General features: G+C 48.7%; 1 protein-coding gene across 5 annotated transcripts in view; it reads right to left on the reverse strand.

Moving 5' to 3' along the window:
* SHANK3 (SH3 and multiple ankyrin repeat domains 3) overlaps positions 1-23,087 on the reverse strand; it is a 371,832-nt gene that overhangs the window by 141,778 nt on the left and 206,967 nt on the right. For all 5 annotated transcript variants that reach the window (XM_068670237.1, XM_068670238.1, XM_068670239.1 and 2 more), the window contains one exon: positions 1,774-1,887. In XM_068670237.1, the coding sequence (XP_068526338.1) occupies positions 1,774-1,887 (114 nt within the window). The remainder of the gene's footprint in view (positions 1-1,773; positions 1,888-23,087) is intronic.

Below are 23,087 nucleotides of genomic sequence, written 5' to 3' on the forward strand. Positions count from 1 at the left end.
ATCTGGACATTTCACTACACAAGTTCAGTTTAACACAGACATGGAGCATTCTTTAAAACACACAGCAAACATGAACTCCTAGACAGAGGAGTTACCACATTAACCACTTAAACCACATTGGTAAGTGTACTCTCAATTTAGCATCACAAAGGGAAAGGGTAAGTGGCCCTGCAGAGTACAGCTGCAAAGCAAGTATGAGAGGGAGGAAGGTGGAATCCCCTCAGGAAAAAGTCCCAACTCATCAGCTTTAAGCACCTCTGGAAAAGGAGGAATATCCCATTCAAGTCTTTATTGTCATCAAGTGTTTCCCACCAGCAAAACAGAAATATTTACTTCACTTCTAAGGGATGCAGAGTTCAGCTGAATTTATAACACTGTGATCAGTCAGGATCCCTTGCTGCACAGGACTGTGAAAAGACAAAGGCGATCAATGACATACACTGGAGCACTTACAAAGATAAGTCAAAGAAAGAAAACAAATGAGCACTGGGAACACAAGCTGGAACTTCAGGCAGGCGAGCTAACAGCTGAACAAACTGGGAGGCTGAGTGGAAGAAAAGCTTTGCTGATTAGCCCCTGCAGCACACAGGTTCGTAGTGCCACCAGCAGAACACCGCTCCCACTTACACCTTCCACAGCCACCAGACCCAGGTCCCAAGGGCACCGAACGCACTCTGCACAATGACTGATGTGCAGGCATCCCGGAGCACACCACCCGCCACGTGGCTGTCACAGCACACACAGACTTTGTGGCTCACTGATAGTCTCCAAGCATCCTGGTAGAGAGAGGCCTGATGGTGTGTACGTATACATTTAAAACTCTCAGGAAGAACTACGATTACAGTAAATACATGACTTGAAATGGTAACAAGCTTCCAGAAACTAATTAACACTTCTTGTTTTGTAAAGTTGGAAACTTATTTTATTAATTTTCTGTTCTCTAACTTCATTTCCAACTCCACAGTCAAAGTTAACTCTTGCTTATCACAATCCATCTGATTAATATTAAAACTCATTTAATGTGCAAAGTGAACTTTGCTGAACTTCTCAAGTCAGGGCCACTTCTCCCCCCCTGTAAGTAATAAACTGAGAAACAAAATCTGGATGTTCTCCTCAGTTGCATTAGATGTGGACAAGTTCAGGTCTGCCAGAAGCATCTTCCAGCCAGCTCTGAGGCTGGGAGAGGAACACTGCCCAGGCAGCTGTCAGGAAGCTGTGGTGATACAGCCCACAACAGCAGGAAACCCAGTAACTTACTGTGACCTCCAGCAGCACCGTATGTCTGGCACATGCAATTCACAGCTGCTCCCAACACTGCTGTCCTCCAGGAACAGCCAATTCCTGCTAGGTTGTGACTGGCACTGAAGGTGGAGGGTCAGGAGTGCTATGGCTGAGTCACAGCCATTTTTAGTATTTTTTTGAACCAAAACATATTTAAATTACTCAAGATCTATCTAGTGTTTTCCTTTGAAGGCTCCTACAATGCAGTGCTGAGTTCGAGGTTCAGACCAACAGTCACTGCATCACTGTTAAAACCTCTACAAAGTGAACTGATGATTGCTGTCCTCACGACAGTACCATGCCACTTACATCAACCAGTGTGAGCAGAATGAGCTAACACCCCGAGCAATACTGTTCATAAGATGTATTCATCACTCACTGCAAAGAACGGGCAAACACCGAGTGTGAAGGAAATCTAAAGTTGAGACATCTGAATTTCTGGGGCCATTCGGTGCATCTGCTGGGAGAGATTCTGATCTAAGAGCAGCTTACCTTGCCGTGGATCATACTGTCGCATCTGCACCTCCTCAACACATTCTGCTGGGAACCAGCCAGTCCTTCCTTTCACGGTTCCTTCCCAAAAGCCACCTTCGCCAATACTCAGCACTGTGGGAAGAAACAAACAGGTGAGTGAGAACGAGGAGCACTCAGAAAAAGGGAAGGCCAGAACAACCACCCTGTAGTGTTAAGTCAGCGGAAACATGACAGAGCAGAGCACAGAAAAATTCTCTGGGGAGACGCATGGTCCGGAGGAACAAAGCACCTCAGGAAACTTCCCGAAGGTTTTCTTGCCCACATCAAGTAGAAAGACAGTGTAGAGAACGGCCTCTGTGCGGCCATGTGATGGGAACACGAACGAGCAGACTCGCACCATCCGTCATTTCACCAAGGATTGTTGACACAAGGACCAGACCTAACAGGACTCCGGTGAGACAACTCCCAGGAACGCTACAGACTGAACCTTCCTACATCCTCAGAGCAACAGAGAAATCACAGCTACGTGAGGAAAACGAGGTGCAGAGAGGGAAATAAACTGGGCAATGACAGGAGTCACAGTGAGAACTGGGGTGTCCTGACAGGCCCCTATTCAAAAAATAAAAAATAAAAGAGCTATTTCACTCTAAATGAGACACCAAGCACCGAGGTACTTCAGTGTCACAGAAAAATTCTCCCAACCCATTAAGACTTGTTTTTACTTGCTCAAAGCTTAGAGAAACAGAAAGGAAGTCTTGAAACGTGCTCTGAAGATTAAATGAACTCAGAGTCAGGGCAATTTTAATCGAGAATTACATCACCAGTGTCCTCATTAAACCAGGGAACTATCAGCTTGAGCTCCTCACCAACTGCTGACTGAAAAAGGATGTCTTCCAGGTAGCCAGGATCCAACCTCCTGAAGAGCTATGAACAAAACCAGCACTTCTTGTTACACCTGTAAAATGAACTCGGGTCCAATGCAGACTAGCCAGCACAGGGTCTGCTATGAAAATCATTACCAGCAAATGTGTGCTGGCATCTCTAAATGTCAGCTGTCATCTCTAAATTCCTTGCAACTGGATCCCCCACACCTTATGCTACCAGGCTCTGCAAGAAAGATTTGTATTGTTTTGGGACATTTAAAAATGCATCAAACATGACCATTACATTGCTTACGGCCACAGAGAAAATGTGTGTCTTTCCCAGAGCATCCAAGCAAACAAAAATATGTGCAAGTGGAAAAAAAAAAAAAAAGTGAGAATCATTACTAATCTGTCTGGATGTTCCCCATTTCTGTATTATATCCCAGAATGCCCAGATAATATCCCTGTTTTATCCAGAAAATGGCCAACAAGCACCTCTCCCTTGAATTCAAGCACTTACAAGGCCAAATATTTGCACCATCTTGATGCAAAAAAAAATCATAGAATCATAGAATCATAGAATATCCTGAGTTGGAAGGGACCCTTAAGGATCATCAAGTCCAACTCTTGACACCGCACAGGTCTACCCAAAAGTTCAGAGCATGTGACTAAGCGCACAGTCCAATCTCTTCTTAAATTCAGTCAGGCTCGGTGCAGTGACCACTTCCCTGGGGAGCCTGTTCCAGTGTGCAACCACTCTCTCTGTGAAGAACCCCTTCCTGATGTCCAGCCTAAACTTCCCCTGCCTCAGCTTAACTCCATTCCCGCGGGTCCTGTCGCTGGTGTTAATGGAGAAAAGGTCTCCTGCCTCTCGACACCCCCTTACAAGGAAGTTGTAGACTGCGATGAGGTCTCCCCTCAGCCTCCTCTTCTCCAGGCTGAACAGGCCAAAAAAGTGGAGGGGAACAGTTATATGTTTTCTGGTTATTGTGGCTCACAATGTTTGTGAACTGATGTGTTTTATATAGCCTACAAAATGCTACTTAGATCAAGAGAAACTGCTGCACATCACCCAAAAGCGATAAGCTTTTGATGCTTCATTTGGAAAACACTCTGATGTAACGTTCATAATTGCAATTCATTTGATATTCAGACAAAAACAAAAAACAAAACAACAGAAGACTTGCAACATCCTACAGTCCCTGCTGTCAGAGTGAAATCCCAAATGATCTTCAAACTATTTCCTTAGCATTACCTGGATGGATAAAAAAAGTACTTAAAACCCAGGCTATGTCACTGAAGAGATGCCCCTGATTAGCACAGACATGGAGTTTCCTGGACTTGCTTTGAAACTTCAGGAGCAGCTATAAAATCCCCTACTCCAAAGAAGGGGCACAAACCCAAGGAAAACCTGCATCTCAGTAGGATGTGTCTGACCGACAAGGATCCACTGAACTGAATTCTGAAGCTCCTTCACAACCCCCTGAGCAGCAGGTAAAGTAAGTCTGATGTTGAGCCTATGTTAGATTTGCATTATCTTGTACTTTTTCTTTATAGCTGTTTCTCCAACTTTGTAATCAGAACTTAACATTGTGGCTTTGACAGCATGAAGCTCAACTTCCTTTTGAGCTTGCCTAAAATCTAAAACATACTCAAGTGAATTTGACAGTTAAAGGGAGCTGTTTCTCCCAGAGGTAGGGACTACAGGTTGCAGACAAGTCTTAGGACCTGTCCCAGCACAAATGCATTCATCTTGGAAGCAGCCGAATACTTCCTCCAACCCCCAGTAAAAGATGAAGAACCTCCCCTGGCAGATCACCAAAAAGGCCTTTTGGCAAGGGGATGACAGTGACGAGGCAACCAGCGATGGCAGGGAAGCCTGACTGGCTCATTTGTCTAAATCTGCACTGCAAATAGGCAGAGTAAGCAGTCATCAACAGTTACTCAGCTCTTGTCACAAGAAACTAAGTAAGTGAAACCACTGCTAAAACACAATCCCAGGCAGCCAGATCTTTGATCCTCAGTAGGAATAGCGATTGAGATAAATTCTGAAAACATTTGTACCACAAGGCTACGCGAGCATCCTATGATTGTGAATGCTGCCAGAGCTACACAGGTGGCAGTTATTGCCCCTCTTCTCCGTAAGATAATTCTGCAGTTTCCAGGGCCCTATCGCTCCCTCCTCTCGCCGCTTTTAAAACAAAACCAAAAACTGAACACCTCAGAATGGGCTGGGTGCTCTGCAGAACACAGAGAAGTGCCCTGCTGGAAAGGGAAAGCCTCCACACTCAAAAGGTCTTTTCAGTTCATATTTAGCAAACCCAGTGCCTTGAGGATCCTATTCAGCTGTCGGTGGAAGCGTGAGGCATTTTACCCCAAAGGCTGTCGAGGCAAGGGGGGCTGGCACTCTCAGCTCACCTCTCCGGGATGTGCCCACCTCACTGCAGTGCTGCGTAGCGGGGGTGAGGCAGGAGCATCGTGCTCAAGTGACACCGCTGTGTGTCACCTGCGGCACCCTGCTGCCCTCCACTCTCCCCAGGGTCTCTCACTGCACCTCTAGCATTCAGGCTTCAGATGCATTAGTTGTTTTCTGCTCCTGCTGTTAATCCCTACACAAAGCACTGTGTAATTCACTCTCCATCAGTATATTGGTGTCTCCCTAGTCAAACCTCTTTTTTTTTTTTCTTGATCCAAAATAGCAGTGGCCCCATCCATTCAGGTGTCACAGGAGTCACTGCTGCTATTCCTGGGTACCCACCCTCTCTGAGCAACATGCAAGAAAGGAAGGGAAAGCTATCCTAGGTAGGTAAGGAAAACAACATAAGGCTTAATGTCCAGGTGGCAGATTTATAGCATTTTCAGATCAGGAAAAAGAACGTACAGTTATGCATAAAGCACCGCATCTTACAAAGGGGAAGCTGATCCACTGGCACAGACCATGGCTGTACTGCTAGCCTGGGATTTCTGTTGCTGGTAACAGAGGGACGACTTTTTTTTCCCTCCCCTTTTTAACTGGATGAGTTAACAAATACACCATTCTGAAAATATACTCCTGAACTACTATGGTATTTGATATCCCAATTGGCAGAAGGCACAGACATACCCACACTCCTCAATGTGCTGCCACCTCTCTAATTCAGCTGTCTTCCAGAGCTGCACAGACAGCACTATTGGATTTGTCCCTGCACCCATCCACGTAGTGCCCATGTGTCATTCACAGCTAAATCCAGATACGAGAGTTACTCATAAATTACATACTCCTCCATGCCAGCCACAGCAGATTCCCCACAGAAGAGGAGCTTCACGATTGCCTGTATCTAGGCACTAATTCTATAGGAAGCAAGGGAAAGACAAGAAGCTTGACTTACAAGCCAAACAGTAGATTTGTTTAAGTCTCTTCTCTAGATCCTTTCTTGAGATGCTAATACTCCTAATGCTCCTGTTCTCCAAAGGCTGTGATGTTGTCACAATTTGAAATAGATCTAAATCCCGTATTATATTTCCCACGGCTCTTGTCCATGCATTAGAAGTTCTGATAACACTTCCCAGTGGAGAATTCCCCATCTAGTACTTTGTATTTATAACTTCCAAACCACCTCTTTAAGGAAGAGAGCTCATTCTGCTCTTCAGATTCTCCTGTTCTTGCATTGTTACGCTTTGCTTTTCACTCACACACTGCTTCTCTTTTAAGATTTGCTATTTCTTGAGGATTGCCAGCACTAAGCTGAACACAGATTTTAAGGAAAATAGCAAGCTGAGTCTATTCTAATGGAAGGGAAACTTTAAAACTTGCTAACTGGCAAAATATGGATTATGAGGCCATTACACAAGACAAGGTCAAGAGCCTTGCTCAAGTCAAGATAAACAACATCCTCTGCTCTTCCTACATCCAGTAAGACAGTCACCTCATTGCAGAAAGTCATCAGCCTGGTAAAGCAGGATTTCCCCTTCACAAACCCAGGCTGACTACTCTCAGTCACCTTCATTACCATGAGGACGATCAGAGGGCTGGAGCACCTCTCCTGTGAGGACAGCACAGAGTTCCCCACACCTTCCTCCTCACCCTTCCTGAAGACAGGGCTGACATTCACTTTCTTCCAGTCATCAGGAATCTCTCCCCATTAACACAGCCTTTCAAAGATAATCGAGACTGACCTTGCAACATCATCAGCCAGATCCCTCAGCACTCCCAGGTGCATCTCATCAGGCTCCATGGGCTTGGATGCCCAGTTTGTTTCAGTGTTCCCTAACCTGATCCTCCTCCACTGCAGACAAGCCTATCTTGGCACGGACTCTCCTTCTGGTTTCAGGGGCCCCACGTTCCTGAAGGACTTGCCAGTGAGGACTGAGGCAAAGAAGGAAGCACCTCAGCCTCACTCAGCTCATTCAAACTCTTGCTGCATAAACATTCACCTTCCTTAGGAAGCAGGGAGAGAAAGCACGAGTTTGGGGGCGGGCAGGGAGAGGAGCACGGGGTGTCACCTCATAGCAGTCTATCTGGCCAAGTCACCCAAAAAGCCTGCCTCATTTTCTTGTTCAAAATCATGCCTTTCTCTTGTAGTGCCGTCCTCAGAAGTCCTCGTGAGCCCAACTTGTCTGTGACAACCACTGGTCCCTGCAGGGGCCCCGGACTGAGTGGGCAATACCACAGCATTCAAGAAAAAGCTGGCGCTGATGGGAGAAGAGAAATAAATGGTCTATTGTGGGCTACAAATCATTGATGCAAGCTGGGCAGCCACCAGCTCTGAAGGTCACCGGTAATTTGAATAGCTATAAACATGGTAATGAGGCATACACCAAGTCATGTCGCAATGCACGCATGAAATACTTAAATACACTTTGAAGAAATTAACAAACAGAAAACAGACTGGAAAAAAAGCTCTAAGACAGATTGCCATCTACCTGCTGTCTACCAGTGTTGTGCTATACCGCCGCTTGCTCCACCCAAGCGCCTGATGCATTGAGTTGAGTTTGCCTGCCAGCTTCCTTTAGCTTGCTGCAGGACCCTGGAGGAAAAGCCAGCTGCTGAAATCACTCTGGCTTTCTTTCAGCCACTCGAGGCATCTCTTGCTGCTCTCCAGTTTAATATCTAATGCAGATATCCTTGCCTTTCCCTTCAAGGCAAAAGTCTACCATCCACCACTGTTCTACCATGAACTTGACCCTACTTTCCTCCATCCTGCTATGAGACCTTACTCGTTGACAAACACGTCTTTCAGACCTTTACGTGCTGCCTCCTACACGCTCCACTGTATCTGCAAACATCTCCCTAGGACAATCCACTGCAGCATTCTTCAGATCTTCTGGAAAATGCCCTACTGAAATGATGCTTGTGGATCCCAGACATCTGGGAATGACAAGGCAGATGTCCTGACAAAGGTTTACCTTTTTCCTTTGTTTTCATTCCATTGTTTTCAATTCCATTTTACCTTTAAGGGATAATATATAAAACAGCTCAGCAAGGTCAGCTCTTCAAAACCACCTCTTTGCACCCCGCATTTGCATTGTCAGCTGTTCTACTGCTTGACTCTACAACCTGCAGACCCTTCAGTTCCAGAATTTGGTTCTGTCTATTCTCTGCTGCATACCACAAAGTGGGTTTCCAACCTGACAGGAGCCTGAATGCTACCAGGATATTCCATTTCACATGGACTAGCAACATCACAGGTGGCCAGGAACGCAAAACTCCTTAGTTTGTTCCTATCACCTCTGTTCCTCTCTTTAAGGTTCTATTTTCCTTGGTTTCATAAGTTTCAAGACCAAAAAACAAAAAACAAACAAACAAACCAAAAAACCACAAGAAAAACCCAATATAGTGTTTTTTCCCCAAGGGTTTTCCCTTTCTTGAGTCCCCTACACACTGATATGCATAGAGTAATTCCAAAAGTTGCTTCTTACACAGTCTCTTAGATACAGATTTGACTTGCTTTGATTTGTTATTGTTTCCACTCTATTAGGAAAGTCACTCCGAGCCTCCAAGCTGCTCATTTATTCACGAGCTTGGGCTCAGGCTGTCATCTCACTCGCTGCTCAAGCAGAATCCTCCTCTCCTGTTCTGTCTCCCAGGACAATGCATTTCTGACATTTCCCTCTCCTGGTGTATTTGTGCAGGGATCACTCCAGCATGTGCTGGCGATGCAGCAGACACTGGCCAATTTCCCTTACTGTTTGCTCATGAACGATGTTCTCCATCCTGCTCAGAGGAACACGGGATCTCTCTTCAGCATCTGAGATTTTTCTTATAAAAGGGATGTGTTGCCATATTCCTCCTCCTAGCTTCTCCTTGGTGAGTCCTGAGGATGGCAGCATGCCTGGCAGCACAGCCAGCAGAGTGCTCCAGTTCCAAGGCTTGCTCAGGGAGCCACACGACCCAGCCATGCTGCTCCTGCAGGAACTCCACTGGAACAGACTGCCCGCAGACCCTTTAGACTTTTTAGGTGGTATCTTTTAAGAAATGTTTTGATCATCATTACTGTCCAAAGTCATTGTTGCTAGGAAAGATGAGCTGGAAGAGCAGGATCCACCTCGTTGTTGCAGGGAACGTGCCTAGAGGGCTTTCCCCAAGGACGACCTGTGGGGTCACCTCTCACACATCTGAAAGTCTCCTCCTGACGGGCAATTTAGGTGGGAGCTGTTTGAGACCCAAGCCCTCCCCGGGGGCCTCGATGCACTCACAGCACTACTGCCACTGTAGTTCCTCCAGCATGCCCGTTAATTTATTATCCCTTTTCCTAGATGGAGATGCAAGACAGATGTGTAACGGAGTTGCTGACCAGTTCTACGCGTACAGCCAGCCCTCGTGTCAGGAGGTCCCATCTATGTGCTATTTGCCACCCCAGAGCTAATGACACAGAATCGGAAGTTCATAACATACTGTGCCTGTCCTCTATTGCAGCACATTAAAATCCATCAAATGAGTGATTTCACAGCAAAGCCCAGGTGAACACTGCCCTCAGTCACAGATATGCAAAGTCCCTGTTGAGGGGAGAAGCTGAAAGGACCCCAGTTATACCCCTGGGGCCAATGCAGCCATTGAGGATGCAGACATGGCTTTCCACTTGGATTCTGCTGTGCTGAGCACAAGTTGTGGCACAAACATAAAACAGCAACTCAGAGGGCACCAAGGAAGACTGCAGGCCCTGCTGCCTAGTCTGTAGCAGCCTTGATTTCATTTTTTACAGCCTCCCTCATCCCAACTCTCACCCATGGGCCTGACAATCTACCCTTGGGACTTCCATGCTACCCTTTGCAGGGGTCTCTCACTCCTGCCTCACAGCCCAGGTTCCCCACACTTTGCTCTCAGGAGGCCTTCAACCCCAACTCCTCACCAGTTCTGAGGGGAGCCTCCTTTGTCCTCCTCTGCAAAGTGGCCCAGGCAGCATTTGGGGACAGTCCTGCTGCTCCCTGTGCCCTCCCTGATGCTGCAGCACAAGGCTGCTCACCACAGCTTTCTCCGGGCTGCTCCAGCCCGGTCAGTCTCGCCATTTCCTTCTGCAGCTCCCGGGACTGCGAGATGCAGGACCCCGGTGTGTTCCCATTGACCCAACCAGCCTCACGCTCCTGGTCAGCCTGTTCGGGCATTACAGCCGACATCTCACCTGCTGCATTGGTTCTGTGGGGTTTGTGTCCTTCACAGCTGTCATGGCCAAATTCTTCGATAACAGGTTAATTTAGTTTCAGTGTCCTGAGGGGCAGAAAAACATCAGACTTCCCATCTCATGCACTGAGCTACAAATAAGGGACAAATCAATTCTGCTTGTTTTATCTATTAATAACTATCCGGAAGCCATTTGAGGGGGACAGATAGATAATCTGCTCAAGAGTTTCAAACCTTGCGATAAGGCATATCTCAAACCCAGAGGCATCACACCAGGCCTCTGCAACAGGCAGCGTGTGCTGATGCCCTGTGAGGGGTCCTGGCCTTGGGTTTCAGAGACTTTCCAGAACTGCTGTGATGCAAAGGCCATGCAGAAGCGAAGGCTGGTTCCTGAAGCCATCTGGACCATGTAAGATGCCCTCAGTGGTGAGGTAGGAAGACTGATGCAGCACTCACGTTTCTCTCAAACCCAGTACGTGACTCCCTGAGACATCCCTGCAGTGGTAGGGAACCCACAAAAATGACCATCAGGGTCTCTTGTTCTCAGCACTACGGCTCTCTGTGCCACAGGGCACCAATCCCCCAGCACACAGGCTGGTTTATAGCTCCAGATCAGTTACAACACGCAGCTTCCCAGTGTGGAGAAAGCCATAAACTTGACTGCAGCTAAAATCTTATTCCAGTCTACATCCAACCCTACCCCATGACAGCTGGTCCCTGGAAGTTCCATTACAAGCAAAGAAACTCCAAAAGGCTACAAAATGAGGAGAAAAAAAAAAAAAAAGAAAAAAAAAAGAATAGGTAGCCTGATGTCACTCCAAGCCTAGATGCACAGCACACCATGGAAATAAAACCATTACATTACACTCTTGTAATCCAAGATTAAGTCGAGAGGAAATTGGTGCCTCTGCTGTACACAGGTCTCTAGGCAGTTTTATTCTAAAACAATTTCCCAGCAAACAAGAAAATATTGCCTCGACTTACACAAGAACTTCATGTCCTCAACAATCTCTCGTGTCGCCTGGGTATTAAACAAAGCGCCCTGCACTGCTTGAGAGGCTGACTGGGAGATGACACAGTCTCTCAACCACACTTCTTCACCTTCATGTTTTTTACTTCTGAGCCACTGCTGTACGAGGGACCCAGAGAAAAGGAAGCTGCCAGAACCATGCCAACAGCACAGTTTTGCTCAATGTCAGCTGTAAATTACTAACGCTGAGCTCTCAAAAATCACCAGCGACTGACCCATTTTTTGGTCAAGTCCCTCATCAGAACAGCAGTGTTATGCTATGACCTTCAGTTGGTTTCAGAGCTCAGACTCTGCATTTCTTGCTATTGTTTTCCCACACGAGGAAAGGTTTCTCCTTTCCTTTTAATTTGCCTGTGACTGTACTGAGCCACATTCAAAACTGGAAGCAAGCCAACCACAGTCTTGCATAGCTTTAAATCCTTTGCCCTGAGCCCTGTTAACCCCCAGCTCAATTTGAACACCCGAACACACTGCTCAAGTGTATGCACACAGCCCAGCAAGCCTGAATACGTCTCATATGCACAGGCTACATATCCTCAAGTACATAATTACTTGCACACCTGATACCCAAATCCCAGAAGCTATGTTTGTGAACCAATGTTAGCGCTGTTAGTGTTTCTGGTTCATCAAGGAAAGCACGTTGCTCCGTTGCTCTCTTTGCTCTCCAATGGGGAGTTCTACACGTATATTGTGGCTGGACCCCCTCCCAGCCCTCCGTATGTGCAGAATTCTCCCAAACAAAGCCACTCCACACTTATCTGCTATAGACCCTTGCAAGTCTGCTGCAGAAGAGCTATGTGCTTTAGAGGTGATGTTCCACCCAGGTCTTGCCTTAACGTAACACGCTTTTCACAGCCAAACTCCTCCTCAGCACCTCCCATCGGGATGATCCTGCCCTGGTGTTCAGAGCATTTATCACACCTACCATTCAGCAGCTAAATGCAGGCACTGCTCAGCCATGCCACTGTTGGGTTAAACCATGACGAGTAGATACAAAGCTTCCTTCACAAGCCTCCCGTCACTCCTGCCCAAGCAGGCTTTGCTGTTACTCCATGAAGGCCATTTGTCACCTTTCAGCCACAGCTATCTCCTACCTGCATGACTTCATGGTAATAAAAAACACAACCAGAGCAAAATAAGTGCATTTTTCTCACTCACAGGTTACATGCATTATAATACTGAAACACACTGTTCTGTAAAGAAATCCAACACAAAGTGTTAGCTTAAGAATATGGGACGGTTTTGACACCCTGACACAAACATCAGCTTTCCACATAGGAGGAAAGCAAGCTGGTGGATTTCCTCGTTACACGTTCATCTCAGTTAGCAGGTGCCTTCTGTGATCAGAGAGATTCATTGTGCTGACTGATGGAGATCTTAACCAAAAACCCATCAAAGAAAATCACAGAATCGTAGAATATCCCAAGCTGGAAGGGACCCACAGGGATCATCAAGTCCAGCTCCTGGGTCCCAAAGGACCACCCAAAAAATCAGGCCATACATTGAGAGCAATGTCCAAACAATTCCTAAACTCCGGCAGGCTCAGTGTGATGCCCACTGCCATGGGCAGCCCATCCCAGTGCCCGACCACCCTCTCAGTGAAGAACCTTTCCCTAACACCTGAGCATCTCCAGAAGGGCCAAGCCAGCAGAACTGGTGTTAAAACCAAGCAACTTTGGCAGTAATTCAGCATGCCAGATATCCAAGTTAGGCAGGAAATGCAAGTCATCCCAAGAGAGTAAGGGACAAAAAGGACCCTCAGCTCAAGATAACTCTGAGGACAAGGCACATCAACCTGCTTCTTATACAGCAAGAGGCCAAGATGATGGATGCGACTTTTACTGTCCTGTTTTGCATCCACAATTCTTTACATCTAAATGATTTTTAAAACAGAGAAAGGTGAAGAGGAAGAAAAATAATAATTGTTGCATCAGAAATGAAAGGGGGTAGGGCGTTTCCTCACTCTTCCTGAAAAAAATCTGGGCAGAATTTGATTTTACAGCAGCCCAAAAAATCAGCAGAGCAATGCTGAAGCAGCTGTGCTTGAGGCTGAGCACAGAAAAGTTGCGCTGAGTACTTGCTGCAAGTGTCTCTTCTGCAAGCTTGGACTGGCTGTGTCCACAAACAGAGCAGCCCTGCCTTTGCTGGAGACGATGCTCTGTGCCTGAGGAGCAGAGGGCAGCTACTCAGCCCCCCTCAGAGCGGGCAAGGGACCCACATGCGCAGTGAAGCCCAGTTCTGAAGAATGTGAACCAAGCAAGTCCTGATGGGTCTGCCGGAGGTTTACACATACAGGCTCACGACAACCTTTCACATCAGTCCAGACACAGGTTTGCACAGTGGCTCTGCACCTCCTTCTGCAGAGGGAGCCATGGAAGGGACACTGGCCACGCAGTGCAGCTCTGCAGACCACGTAGAGGAGCACAGCTGTGCTGACCCAAGCGGGGATGTCCATCCCTTCCTCGCAGCTCTTCTTGTGCCTGAACATTTCCAGCCCCACAGACCTGGTGGTTGCTGCCTAGGGACCAGTACAACATCTGCTACAAACACAACCTACATTTTGATGATGGTAACCTATTTTAGGGGTTACAAACCTTTTAGACAAAAACAAACAAAAAAGGACTTCTCTCAGCATCTAATCCTATAATTCCCGCACCAGTGCACACTCAAATAGCTTCCAACTTTTTCAAAACTGACATTGAAAATCACATTAAGTGCTTATGATTTAATAAACTTAAACTTTCAGCTTTTCACACAGACTACCCTAACACAGGCACAGCACAAGTAACAGCCTGGGGTGAGAGGCACTTTCCAAATTGCATCTTCTGCCTCTTGTTAAGTTTGGGGCTCCAGCTATCTCAGAGGAACAGAGGCACAGCTGGGTCCAAACGAGATCTGAGGTAGTGCAGAGCTCAAATATAGCAGCAGAGGAAATGAGATCATTATGGGATGAGTGGAGACATGACCTGAAGAATGGGCACAAAGAACTGGCACTGCAGAGGGAAAGCAGACCACCCTCACCCACACCACCTGTCACCAACTCTTGCACCTTTCCTAGCGTCTTCAGCTGCAGGCAGGTCAAAGCAATTAAGTTCAAAGTCTGGGGACCTGAAAAGTCTCCAGGAGCAGATGGGATCCACCTGAGTGCCATTAGAAGGGAAGGGCAGAAGTGATAAGAACCAGAACACCCCATCTTTGCCCTACACAGTCCTGTAGCACATCCCAGGGTCTAACAAAAGACGAGCCACAGGCTCTGCAGGGGGCTGTCTCACTCCCTCTCCTGAGCCTTTTCCATTCTGTTCAAGTTTTGTGTGACGCTCACCACCATTTTAAGGACACACCACAAAGGCTTTTCCAATGCACCCAACAGACGTGCTCCAAGCCCACCACTCCTCAGCAGCGAGATCTGCATGAGCAGTGGAGCCAGTGGCTGGGCAGAAGAGGACCTGGCTGTGCTGACCAGGCGAGCACACCAGCAGAGGCGACCCAGTGAGGAGCAGCAGTCGGTGCTGGATGCAGGAGGCAGCGAGGCTGGAAGGTGAGCCTGGTGAGCCCTCAGCAAGCTGTCCCCCAAAGGACACATCTCACCCTTGCTGGGGTCTGAGCACCATGGTCAGCCACGGCCTCAGCTCCAAGTGCTGGTCCAGGCCACAGTGCTCCCTGCAGACCTTGAACTTGGCTCACCAGTCTGAGGGACTTGGGGCCAGAGGCTGCAGCTGCTGCTGATGCAGAAACACATCATGCTTTGTAGCTTCTTTAATGTCACAGCTCTGCTCCTCATCTGCAGCAACACAGATGGTAGGCAGCAGTGGCACATCTACCTTTTCCCCACCTATTGCTGGTTTAGGCTGAAATTCCTTAAGGCAGAAGGTATTTCTGCAGTGATATTCCACACAGCACTCTGAACAAGAGGGCCGTGGATGGGGGTCTGCGAGTGCAACAGCAGCAGAGATGCTGCATATAATCAGCTTGTGAGCAGACTGCACAGCACTGCCACGCAGATTTCTGCTCTGAGCTATTCCAGCCCTTCAGCCTCCAGCTGCTAAGCTGATTTTTATAATCATCTTGCTTTTAATACAATCATTATACAGTCATTATGCCTTTAATTAAGCATTTATTGTAAAAAATAGTGCCAATCAAAGTCAGCAGGTTGGAATAGGAAAGGAAGGGAATTAACGTATTCCCAAAATGTTAATGAGGACTTTTCTGCCTGAACAGAGCTTCAGGATCTGGTATCCAATAAGCAGATTCAAAACGTGATATGCAAAGCTTGAGCAGGGCAGCCCTGCCCGAGATGATCCAAGCTGAAAGGGGACTGTACGGTTTTCTCGGGATGCTCACGCTTCTCCTCTTCCTCTCCTACCACTGCAGAATCTTTCCACTTCTCCTTCGCCACCTCCCAGTGACACACATCCCACCCAGGCCACTCACAGCAGCAATACTGCATGGCTGAAGGACCAAACTGACCCGTCACCCTTCCACGGCCTGTTACAGGCAAAATGTGGCACGTGTCGAGCCCTTTGGATTTCGGACAGCCCCGTGCTGAGAGCCCCGGTCCCAGAAGCGTGCCCCAGCAGTAAGAACCTGCCTGATGAGCAGTCCTTCAGGGGGACATCTGGAGACACTGGGGCTGTCAAACCTTTCCTAAAGCCAACCTGCCCTGAAGGACTCGGATGAATCACTGCATGTACTGCTGCACACAACACCCCAGCGTGCACACCCGCAGCACCTTCCCTCACAACTGCTCCTCTGCCACAGGGGCTGACATCCACCTGCCCGAGGTCCCCGGCTTCCCAGAGAGCCCGGGGCAGCCCCAGCAGGGCAGGGTGCTGCAGCCACGCGGCTGCCCCAAAGGTTTGGTCCTGCCAACAGCACACGTGCGGTATCACAAGGGCTTGAGCTGCGTCAGACAAGCTGGCAGCGTGGCTCCCTGCCCAAGTCTTCCGTTCACACGCACCAGGATCAGCAGGAGGTTCCCCCAGCTCCAGCTCCTTCTACAGTCCTGGTATAGGAAAACCTGAGCCAACGCACGCGACCATGCTGCTCCTTCTTGGGCCTTGCAAAAAGCACATATGGGAACAGAGCAGCACAAAGACAGTAAACCTAGTCTTCGGCAGAGACGACAGGAGTGTTAGCAGGTGTTCTCCGAGACGTCCTTCCCACACACAGTGCAGACAGCCTCCAGCTCTGCTACCAGCAGCACCGCAGGCCAACACTGAAAGGACAAGCAGCAGAACAGCCCCCACCCCCGGATCACCCTCTCATGCTTGGAGGGCCTCCCTGCAGGAGCCCAGTACTTTGTGCTGCCAGGAAAAAGCAACAACTTTCACAAAATCCCATCAAAGACCTGGATGGGTCCACACCCCTCCCTGGTGCTGGCAGTCCCACCAGGGTGCAGACTGCCTGGGAAGGCAGGGAGGGTCCCATCTGCTCGTGCTGCAGGGCTCGCAGCTGGCTCCAGCCTCTCAGGAAGGTCCCAGAGAGTCAATGCATCACCCAGCTGGGCTGGGAGGTGGGGAAGGTGCCCCTGGAAGCACTCCAGAGGAGAGCAAGACCTGGACTCTGCTCTAAACACTTGCACCGAGTAACACCAAGCTAGCAGGCAAACTGCCAGCATCAAATTCAATAGAGGCAAACATGCCGCAGCTGTGTATGAGAAAGTAATATTACATAAATGGAACTGGGCTCTGACCTGTTGCCACTCAGAAATCAGATTTTGATTTGGATCCTTCCATGAGAACAGCTCAATGACTGACAGCAACAAAAAAGTAATCAAACTTTAGGAAAGGGAAAGCACCTTAAATACCAGGTGCAGTTCAATTCCCTTAGCTCAAAGGGCGCACAACACCGGTACAGAGGCAGAAGGGGTTGACGGGGACAATGAAGGGTCTGGAACCTCTCCCATACAAGGAAGGGGAAACCTCTATACTGGCTCTGACAGTGAGAAGGGATCCACTGCCTGCTGCTTCTTTCACCAAGGATTTAGGTGCTATCAAGCAAAACCAGCAGATAGCAAGCAAAAGAAAATCCTCAAAAGAAATGGCTTTTCATGAAATGCACATTTAAGCTGCTGTGGATACAAAGAACTTGCATGGGCTAAAAACACAAACAGACAAGGTTACTACAAAAAAAAAAAAAAAAAACAACAACAACAACAACAACAAAAAATACACAACAACCAGAAAACCCAACAAGTTCCATTAGGGCCTGTGAACACCCCTCACAGATGAGGGCCACCGAGCTTTCCAGTCTTGCTCCCTTCCGTGGGCACCTGGTACTGCCACGGCTGATGGGACCTCCTGACAGACACCACCGGGCCGCTGCTATTCCTGCTCCTACAAGGCACGATCATGTCAATGACAAACTGCCTTCTCCTGAAGATGTTCTGCAGCTTTTGGCCCCCAGCCTGGTAAACGTGTGGCTGGCAGCTGCGGCACATCACACACACATTCAAACAGCGCTTCCCCAGGAGCCAGAGGGGCCAACTGCAAGCCGTAGTGAACAGAAACCATGCAGGCCAAACCACCTGGTGGTTGCCTGTCTCTCCAAAAACCAAACAGCAGCCCATCTGAGGAGACTTCTTAGGAAGTATTCCAAGTTTCCATCAAAGTAAGAGAACGTGGCACTGCCACAAGACTGTTCATGACACAGCCTTCCTCCACTGGATGGCCGGGTGGAACTGGAAGAGCACTGGGCACACAGTGCCCTACACACAGATAGGCCATGAGCTTCCTCCAGCTGTGCATCCCACAGCATGCATCCCAATAGGCGTGCTCACAGGAGACAAGAAAGCCCCAGACAAGAAGGGCAAACTTTGCATAAAGTCAGGTCAGACAGAACCCGTCCTAGGAAGCACCAACAGCAACCCTATCACAGACCCCATGGTAGCTAGTGTCACCTCGCTCCTTACCCTTTCCCAGAGAGCACTGATACATCCATCCTTCCAGCCTGCCTGCATCTTTCCCTCCCTCCCCTAAGTCTCCAGAGAAATTCCTCCACCCGAGATCCCACCAACGCTGACCTGAGACTTCCAGAGACACTTCCTCCTGAACGTGGGCCAGCGGTGTGCCCAGGTGGCCAAGAAGGCCAATGCCATCCTGGCTTGTAACAGGAATAGTGTGGCCAGCAGGACCTGGGAGGTGACTGTCCCTTTGTATTCTGCTCTGGTGAGGTCGCACCTTAAGTGCTGTGTTCAGCATTGGGCCCCTCACTACAAGGATGTCGAGGCCCTGGAGCATGTCCAGAGAAGGGCAACGAAGCTGGTGAAGGGCCTGGGATGCAAGTCCTGTGAGGAGCAGCTGAGGGAGCTGGGGTGTTTGGTCTGGAGAAGGGGAGGCTCAGGGCAGACCTTATTGCTCTCTACAACTGCCTGAAAGGAAGGTGTGAGGAGCTGGGGGTCGGCATCTTCTCACAGGTAACTGTGATAGGACCAGAGGGAATTGCCTCGAGTTGCACCAGGGGAGGTTCAGGTTGGAAATGAGGAGACATTTCTGCTCAGAAAGAGCGGTCAGGCACTGGGACAGGTGGTGGAGTCACCGTCCCTGGGGGTATTCAAGGAAAGGCTGGATGTGGTGCTTAGGTACATGGTTTGGTGGTGACATTGGTGAGAGGGGTGTGGTTGGACCAGATGATCCTGGGGGTCTCTCCCAACCTTAATGATTCTACGATTTTATGTTACTAGGTGCAACTGGTGCCCTACCACAAGCCTGGTGTTCTGTGCATCTGAGACATCTTGTTTGCATGTGTTCAGCCCCCTTTCATTTCAACCTGGAAAACAGACCTGATGGGAAATCCTTCGGGAGTTCTCCTGGTGCTGCATACTTTAATCAGATTCACCACAGCTCCTCATCTGTTCCCTGCATGGCTGATCACATCTAGCCAAGAGAAGGAGCAGCTCAGACTCCATTCCCTCTAGCATTCTGAAAATGCCCCGAAGAAAGCAGTTTTGAACAGAAAAACAGTTCCTTCTAGGCTCTTCACCTAAAATACAAGAAATATGCTCAGTTCAGACAAAGCAAGCAACACTTTCTCTGTCTGTTCCTCCCCTGTGCTCATCAACATCTGCTTCACAACATGCAAAGACTTTCAGGAAAGCAGGGCTGGATACCTCAAGCACATTTAAATCCTGCTGCAGGTTACAGGCACTGTTGTGCTGCCCTGTGCAAGCAAGCACAGATGTGAGCAGTGAGCACACCTGGGCAGCTCTGGCACAGCACAGTTGGTGTGCAAACAGGAGCACCGGCGGGGATTCACAAGTGTGTGCAAACAGAGGTTAGACAGCAGGCGTATCTGACACTTTCTGTACCCAAAATGTGCACAAAGCATAAGAGAGGTTGATTTTGGGGAGCTCTGGTGTGTTGGGAGCTGTTGATGTGCTGGACAGAAGGGGATGTACAAGCCTGTGAGTAGGGAGTGCATAGAAATCAGCATCTGGGGACTGCTGAGCCTCAGAGGCACAGCAAGAACAATGCCGGCCAGTTGCAAGCCCTCCAGAGGTCCCTCCCAGTCTTAACCATTCTGTGATTTGGACAGAGCAATCAAAAAAATGGGGTCTGAGGACAAACTGAAGGCTACAAATGTATCTACCTTACCTACCCTGAAGGGGAGACTAGCCAGTAACCCCGTTAGGGTGTCATGCAGCTATGTTTGAGCAGGACTTCATCTAACCCATTCTCCTGTCTGTGAAAGCAGAAGGACAGCTGTTCCGGAGAGAAGAGCAGGACTCCTCCTAACAGATCAGGACAGCATCACTTATTTTTGGGCAGTGCTTCCCAAATCTGTCAGAGGACTTGGTTTGTACCTGAAGATTTTATATACTTTTGATTTCTGCCCTGTGCAGATACCTGCAGATACATCCTCAATGACACAAGTGTCCAGGAACTGGTGCAAAGTCTCAGGGCAGCACCCGTGCCAGCTCTGCCAGTGCCAGGAGGACCAGGCAGACGTCTCACCTGCAGCCTCCAGGAGGACAAGCACGTTCCCCATGGCCACTGACCGCTCATCCCAAGAGAACCAAGTCTAGACGAGGTACAACAATAATGGCTGCGGAGCCCTGTTTCAAAGCCATCCCATTTGCTCACATCAGAAACCAAACCTTAACAGCCAACGCTGCTCACCGTGAGATGAACAAATGACAACACCGAGTCTGTGGCTTCATTAGGTAACAGAAGTCCTGACAGCTACTGAGCAGGGACTAGCAGTACAAGCCTAGCAATCCCACCCTCGTGTCCTTTGCTGTCCCTGCAACACAGTCTCTCACTGACCCCTAAGTGAGACAGAAATATAGGTAAAGGGTTCCAACACCTACACCAAGCTCAATCCAAAGAAGATTAATCACGAGGAATTAACCACCAGTCAGCAGGAAATCAGAGCCAAGGCTCAGTATGATTTTGTGCTGACCAAAGCTGATGGCTCTGACGGGGTTTGAGAGAAGCTCCAAGGACAGATCCTGCAGCTGGTGTGGCACACCAGGGTCCTGTCCTGGACTTCACCACTGGGCTCACAAAAAACTTCAAGTGCAAAATCCAAACACATCTCTTCCTTCATCTCCTTCAGATGCCTGCCCATCGCTTCAGGATACATGTAGACCTGGGTCTTCAGGCTGCATGTCTACAAGCTGCCTTCTCCCATACAGACATGACAAACTTTCCAGGGCCAGATCATTTTCCTAGCGTCTTCTCTACACTTCTAATTTGCTAACATCTCCCCCAAAGCACAGACAGAATCAGGAGACAGCGATGGACATACCAATGGCAGACCGAACTACACAGGTGCTGTCCAGATGGGAAGGACTAAAGGTTACAGCAATCTGTTGTGACCATGTACAAGTTGTAATAGTCATCTCCGAATGACCACGTAACTCTAGTTCAGCTGTGCCCTACAGATCTGCTGGACCTCAGGCACCTCCTGCCAAGGGAAGGGCATGCATAGATTGGGCAGTCTGGGAACGGCCAGAACTTCTGTCTGAGCAGAGGCAGTGTTCATGAAATGCCCCTGCGCTGTCTGGAAGAGATGGCAGAACATCAGAGAATTTATTAATAAAACAAAACAACCAAAGAAAAACCCTCTTAAGAACGTATACTCAAAAAGTTACAGGCAAGTGTATTCCTGCTGCTGCATCCCTCACATGTCAAGTGTTTAAGGGTCACCTTTCTCTAGTACAATTACAAAAACAATCGTCAAACAATTACAAACAGCTGGGTGACAGCAATGGAAGTGGAGCTCAGTGCAACTAACCCAGCTCTGCTCACCTGCCACCACATCCATCCACACAACCAGCAGCAAGAGGGCCCACTAAGAGGCAAAACACTCAGGCTGCAGCTAGGCAAAGCAAGGTGTGAGAAAGACACTGTTTCACAGTTGTAGTGTTGGGGTGTTTTTTTGGGATATATTTACACAGACAGAACAGACTCAAGACTTAGGAGGCTCTTCACAATCTTGAGCACCGCAGAGCAGAACATATGAAAGACACCTGCATGACGCCTGGTCACCTGCAGGCTCAATATCAGCCTGAAGGACGAGAGCATGGTCTTGATTCCACTGCCACTGTACTGCCATATATCAGAAACAACAAACCTAGACATAAAACTCTGAAAACTCAGGAACTGCAGACACCCAGAGCACACATCTCTCCTGCAATATACAAGCCAGGCTCCTGCACTCTGACTTCTGCACAGGTTTCTCGCAGAACACCCGGAAAAACCAAAAGGTCTGGGGGTTTCCCAAGAAAAAGCATTCTGTACTTCTTAGAGGTCGAGGTATTTCCACTGCAACTGAGGTAACACGAAAGCCTCTGAGTTTTTTCCCCTCTCCTATTTCCCCCCCAGCTAGTAATACACAGAACACAGACTAAGTTTAATATATTCAATAAAAGCTTAATATAAACACTGCTTGATTTCTCAGCACAGGGACAGGAGGCAGCAGCTACTCACATCAGTTAAGGTGTGCAGATACTCTGGTGACTAGGGTCTGAAGAACAAGACAACAGAAAACAGCATCTTCCTTCTCCAGTACAGAGAGCAGAGGGAAAAAGAGCAGCTGCCCAGCACAGAGCACTGTGGTTGTCCTTTTACTGCCTTCCTGGCCAGGTGACACCAATTAACTTGTTCCTCCAGGACCAGAGCATGCCCCGAGGGGTACCCTGCTTGCCCTCAGCTCCTCTGCTGGCAGGTTTAACCCTGGCACCTCCACTACAGGAGGACTTTCTGGATTCTGAGTCCTTGAACGTGGGGACCCTACTGCGTCACCCTGCCTTCTGTACAAAGGGCTGACACGCAGACACAGCAACCCCCCTGCCGTGACACGTCTCAGTTTTCTCCTCAGCATGAGACATTTTGCCTTTTTTGCCTCATTACCACCTTACATGCCCTTGCCCATCTCATTTCCAACCCTCTGGTGGGCAATCAAAGAGAAGAGTGGGGCTGTTACAGCACTTAACTGCAGAGCCCAGCACCGCCACTGTCCTGCTGTGCATATTAATGCCTCGCCACGCTGGGCATGTTCATTAGCACTGCAGAGCAGCCGCGTGCAGTTCGGTTTGCAGGGGTCACAGGCTTTCAGTGGCATTCGCAGCACTGCCGGTGTGAAGGAAGCAGCAGCAGCAGCACATGCTTCCTTAGCTCTTGAACATGGAAAAGCAGCCGGAGAGGTCTCTCTTAGCCGACTCACACTGGTCGGCTCAGCACACTGCCCACAGAGAACAAACTCGTAGCCGCACAGCAGTGCCAGGCTGCCAGGAAAAAAGAGAAATCTAGGAGAAATTCAAATGCTTTGCCAGGCTGCATCACCCTGCTTGTTCCTTTCCCCCTGCTCCTCGCTGGCAGGCTGCTCTCCTGCAGGAGGA

The sequence above is a fragment of the Anas acuta genome, chromosome 1 (assembly GCF_963932015.1).
Source record: "Anas acuta chromosome 1, bAnaAcu1.1, whole genome shotgun sequence".
Classification (NCBI taxonomy): Eukaryota; Metazoa; Chordata; class Aves; order Anseriformes; family Anatidae; genus Anas; species Anas acuta.